Source organism: Furipterus horrens, unplaced genomic scaffold (genome assembly GCF_987537825.1).
Source record: "Furipterus horrens unplaced genomic scaffold, mFurHor1.1.pri manual_scaffold_1, whole genome shotgun sequence".
Classification (NCBI taxonomy): Eukaryota; Metazoa; Chordata; class Mammalia; order Chiroptera; family Furipteridae; genus Furipterus; species Furipterus horrens.
The window spans coordinates 77,574,882-77,580,881 of record NW_028327171.1 but is presented as its reverse complement, the minus strand read 5'-3'; the positions used below and the strand labels follow the sequence as shown (position 1 = coordinate 77,580,881).

Sequence of the window (6,000 nt, the reverse complement as noted above, 5' to 3'; positions counted from 1 at the left end):
AGCACACACGCTTTGCTGGGGGCCGTACCCCCCTGGCTCACCTGCTCTCTGCTACATCTGTTCCTCCCACATCTGTGCTCACGTCAGAAGCAGCGCCTTTCCCGAAACCACTTCCCTACCTGCCCCCACGAGAAAAAACCCTGGTTCCCACCTTGTGAAAGGGCCTTGGGGAAAGCTGTTGTCTTCAGTTAGTCTATGTGAGCAATAATAACATGTTCGATTTAAAGGGGAAAAAAAATCTGAAGCTAGTTAAAAGCTGCCGTTTGGCACCAATATATTATGTAAGGACTGAATAATCCCTAACGATATGATTCGGGAGGCAGTTACCACGCAGTGATGTGAATAAAATGCACTGGGTGGAATGGTGTATTTCAAGTAAATACATATGCTGGAAGAAATGCGTTACCACCCATTAACGTGGATTAATTCAGAACCACGGGCCAAGTGGGGTGCACCTGCATGGGGCTGCATGGCAGGCAGCGATGCGTAAGTGGGAGGGAACGGGTTTGGATTTGATCAGAGAGACTGAGAAATGATGGCTGACTCATAAAACGCACAGGCGGAAGGCCCAGCCCACCCTCAGAGCAGGTGGGGGCCTGCTCTTGTTTACTTGTTTCCTAACTTATATTTTCTTAAATCAGTTAAAATAAAAATATTTCTCTGGGTAAACAATATAAAAATGCCCATCTATAAATTCAAGGCTGGTTTTGAAAAAACAATGGAAAGACCTGTGCTAGATATAGTAAGCACATATTGACATATATCAGATGGGAAACATCAAGAGCTGTCTAGAAGAAAAAAAAAAGAAAGAAACAACACGAGAATAGAAGAAATATCACTTATGATTGAATAGATGAGAGGTTTAATAGAACTAAAAATGAAGTATCTTCAGGAAAAAAAAATACTGATTGAAAAAAGGTGGACCACCAATGATGGAATAATGAATACATAATTATATAAATTTATTATAAGACATTGTCTCGTCCTTAAGGTGTCTCTAAAGTCTAAGATTTAAGATACAGACTAGTAAAAGGACAAGTTTGTCACATCTAAGTGTTTTAACACAGATTAAAACAAGGTAGCAAGAAAGGCAATATATTTCAATAATGCTGATGACTGACAATAGCAATGAGCTTCAAATACCTTTTATCCAGTGCCAGAAGGTCAAACTAGTTAGGCACACAATTGATTAGTAGCATTCCTGTACTCTTAAGCACAAGCATTAAGATACTTCTCAGCAACAACTGAGCTTTGCTTGACAGAACAATTAACTAAAAACTAAAATTTGAGAACAAACTTGGAGAAGTTTTCTGCATTGTGTTAATGCTGCCAAAACTTATTTTATAAATTGGTGAGCAGATTCAGAAACTTGTATAAATCAAAGGTTTTATAGCTATTATAAAGTTGTCATAATGTATCTGTTTAATTTATTTGGAAGTCATTTCAGAGTGTGACTTAAAAGTGCTATATTTTTATTCAAATAAATTCATTTATTTGAAAGTCATGGGTGTGTAACAGCTAAAGGCAAAGTGGAAATGGAGGACTGTCATTTTAAACTCAGGAAAAAAAAAAAAACAAATAAAATTGCCATAATTCAAGGTAAGAAACCTAATGATTTCAGTACTATCATTAAAAGGTGAATCCATACTTTAAGAACTAAGTGTGTAAAAGTAAGAGACAAATTCAGCATCTCCATAAACAGATCCTTTCTTTTTTATAGTTATTGATTAGTGATTATTTATTTTTGCAAGTAATAAAAAGCAATATTTATCATAAATTTATAACAGAAAACATATTCTCTCAGGTATATAAAATATCATTGATTTATTTCATCTACTCATTACTATAATGATAATTCAGATAATCTAGTCTTAACTTGTAACAGCATGTGGTCTAATAGTCAAATGCATTGATTTCAAATTAGAAACATGAACATCTTTATATGCAAGTCATTCTGAAAGGTCTCGTGAATTCAAAACTAAATAATATAAAGTATGCTTTCTCCAGGATTTATATAGTAGGAATGCATAGTTGGCATAGAAATCTCCCAGTATTTATTCACTCAGTAATTATTTAATTGAGAACTAAAGTATAATCTGCTAGCATCTAGGCATGATATTCCTACAACAACACAAAAAGTGATCCATCTTCTCCAGGTAAACAACTAGAAAGAAATGTTTCTAAACTCATTAAAACAAATGAACACTTTGCAGTTCTAGAAGGTGCACATAGACTTAGGAGGAGCTAAGAAACTTCTACGGAAATTTTAAACTTTCTCCATCTCCTCCATCAGAGCAAGCAGAATCTCTAACTCATTCTGTTATTGAAACCTTGACTGATTCTTTGAGACAGTTTGTGAACTGACAGGGAAATAAATGGCAAGTAAGTGTTGGTATTGTTAAGTCCTGGGTGAAACAAGCATAATCATGAATAATCCTCAAAAGGTCTAAATGTCTTCATACTTCACATCAAACACACTTTTCTACTAAGCTACTAATGTACAAGAACAAGGAACAAAGTTAGCTTTCCACAATAAATGCACAGTGATAAAACACAATGCAACAGATTCTTCAGTGACATTAATAAGGTATTTGGTACATTAAATCTAAACAAAGTTTGTAGGAGCAGGGATATTTATAGTAACCTCCTGGTAGCTGCCTCAAATGTAATTAATTGACTATATAAAAAGCCATTAGTATCTTTATTTCTTCACTTCAAACTGAATCAAAGAAGATAACATAATTCATTAGTTGTTATTTTAAAAAATATGAAGATCATGAGGTTCCTTTGGAATTAATGTGAAATTTCCCCACACCTCCAATCTTAGAAAGTAAAAGGAATTATTCTGGATGTACAATAAGTATGGATGATTTCCCAAATAAAATAAATCACATAAATCAAGGTAGTCAATGATTAAAAGCAAATAGCAGCAGATGATTTATGTTTATAATTTTAATTTTTCAATCTTATCTTTTTAAAAAGAGGTTTATTGACATTTATAAAAACAACTCCAACTCTACCTGCAATTTTGCTTATATACTCAACATCCAGAAAGTTTGCCCAGACCCCAGAAACATGGGCCAAATAAGGTTTGAGCCACACACACAGTAATTTAAGAGACATCACAATTTCTTACTCTGTCATTAAATTGAGAAATGACTTTCTTAAACTAAAGTCATATTTTAAAATTATATATAAAAGAATCTGTGAGAAAGCCAAATCTGATATATTATTTTTTACTTTTACTGATCTTTACATGATCTTTATCCGTTGAAACTTGTGTAGTTATTTTTTAATGTCTATTTCTGTTTTACAAAATTTATTTCAATAAGTACTTTCTACTTTCCTGGCATGCAATACTAATTCTTTACCAACACTTATTTCACTGCCCCATCATTTTCTTCCTCTCACCAGTCCTTGATAGAGAGACCTGCTCCATTTTTTACTCGTATTTTGTCACATTTTCTAGACAGCAAGGGAGGGAGAGCAGCACAGGAAGCAGTTCTGTCACTTTCCTATCACTCACAGACGCCCACACCAGTGTCTTCCTCCTCATCAATACTAGTACTTGCGCTTCAGTTTAAACTATTATTAACTTAACTTTGTTAGTAATTTAGCTAAAAATCTGTGTCCCTTTGGAGGCACAGACCAAAACATTTTACACTTTAAGACACACATTCATTCGTGCGCGCGCGCGCACACACACACACTCACATCTTTGAACTATCAGCAAAACTAATTTAGCAGAGATAACGTTCATCTTTCTTTTTCTAGTATCTAACAGGGTTTGGCACATATTAGGGGCTCAATAAATATTTAATAACTGAATAAATGAATAAAGGTTAATATCTACTTTATTTTATTTTTTATTTACTGTATTGGGGTGACATTGGTTAACAAAATTAGATAGGTTTCAAGTGTATGATTCTATAATACATCATCTGTATCTTGTGTTGTGTGTTCACCACCTCAAGTCAAGTCTCCTCCCATCACCATTTACATCCCGTTTATCCTCTTCTACCTCCCCCAGCCCCTTTTCCCTCTGGTTATCATCATGCTGTTGACTGTATCTGAAATTATTTTTGCTTAATCCCCTCACATATTTAACCCAACCGCCTTCCCTCTGAAAGCTGTCAGTTTGTGTTCTGTATCTATGAGTCTGTTCTTTTTTGTCAGTTTGTTTATTTTGTTCCTTAGAATCTCCTAACACCTGTCTAAATGGCCATCATCAATAAATCAACAAACAACAAGTGTTGGTGAGGATGTGGAGAAAATGGAATCTTTGTGCATTGTTAGTGGTAATGCAGACTGGCACAAAAACTGGAAAACAGTATGTAGTTTCCTCAAAAACTTAAAAACGGAACTGTCATATGACCCAGAAATTCCACATCTGGGTATATATATTCAAAGAAACTCAAAACACTAATTTGAAACAACATATGCACCCCTATGTTCACTGCAGCATTATTTACAGTAGCCAAGACTTGGAAACAGCCCAACTGCGAATCAGTAGGTGAGGGGATAAAAAAGTCGTGGTACATTCCCCAGTGGAATACTACTCAGCCATAACAAAGGAAGGGAGTCTCACTTTTGGGACAGCATGGATGGACCTGCAGAGTAGTATGCTAAATGAAGTAAGCCAGTAAGAGAAAGATAAGTACCATACGATTTTACTTTTTCTCATTTAAGAAAAAATGGGCTGTTATGAAAGTTTGCATTATATATGAGAGTAGATAATGCCATGGTTAGAATTATGGTTCTATATACTGAGAAAATATTGGTTTTACTTATAGTTCTGAAACTAATGGATACGTTTTTTTAGTACAAAATATATTTGTTAATATATTTTACTATCAAAGAGAGATTGTCACATTTTCACCAATTTTAATGAGATTTTGAGATAATGATTTAAGAAATAAATTACAAACCATACCTTCTGAAATGTTTAAGCTGTGTTAGTTCATTAGCCCTTTTTCTCTTCCTCAAAAGTTTCTAAGCACATTAGTAAAAAGTCCAAAACTCAATCTAAGGGCTTCTTATTATTAATGCACTATTTTTATTACCTAATTTTGAAATACTCGAATTTAATCTTTTTCCCCTACATTACCAAGGCACCTTTGTAGCCCTGGCAGAAGATTTATTAGTCTGCCTTGCACTGAAATTATTCATTTATGTATCTGTCTTTCATACAAGATTATGAGCTCCTGGAAGGTAGATACAATGGCTTATTCATCTGTGTTACCTCTTTGTCTGGCACATTATTAATTTGTATTAATAAATGGTAAAAAAAAAACACTTATTGAAGTAAATTTGGTAGACTTTTCATGCCTATCTAAGGTGCATCACAATCTACATATCCAGATTTTATTAGATTATGTGAAACTTAATTTTCCCACAACATGACTTTTCAGCTAGAAATTCTTCCTTTAAAATCTAGGATCAGAAAAATCTGGGAAATAGACTGAAATAGGTAAACCTTGCCTTCACATATTAGTTACTTTGAGCCAACTTTTTGTGGCCCTACTCATTCTTCAATATACAATACTCTAACTCCAGTGGAATTTGTGTCCTTGTGGGTTTCCTCGTCTCTGTCACCACCAGACTGAATCACAAGGAAGCAGTGTGGGTTGCGGTTACAGCTGCAGACTTTGGAATCAGACTGCCTGATTTCAGATCTCAACTCTCACACTCACTCATTAAGGAACTTAAGGCAAGATATTTCAACTATCAAAGCTTTGTTCTCATTTTTTAAATAGAGGTAATAATAATATGTATTAAGAAGTTATTTAAAAAGAAAAATGAAATAGCTCATAAATATTACTTAATTTGACTGTGTCTAGAATCAGATAAGTGCTTTATAAATGTTTGAAAAAAAATGAGTTCTTAATACAGTATTTGAAATGAAGTAGGTGTTTATTAAATGTTTGTTAAAGTTAACGGAAGGAGTCTAATTTTCCTCTGTTTTAGGTGAAAGAAAGCTATGATTACTGGTTATTGTGT

The 6,000-nt window shown here is 34.0% G+C and overlaps 1 protein-coding gene across 1 annotated transcript in view; it reads right to left on the bottom strand.

Annotated features, from left to right (window-relative positions):
- Positions 1–777: 777 nt before the first annotated feature.
- Positions 778–6,000, bottom strand: part of LOC150021326 (ephrin type-A receptor 3-like) — a 121,202-nt gene continuing 115,979 nt past the window's right edge. The window contains exon 4 of the mRNA XM_090286677.1: positions 778–788. Within this exon, the coding sequence (XP_090142803.1) occupies positions 778–788 (11 nt within the window). The remainder of the gene's footprint in view (positions 789–6,000) is intronic.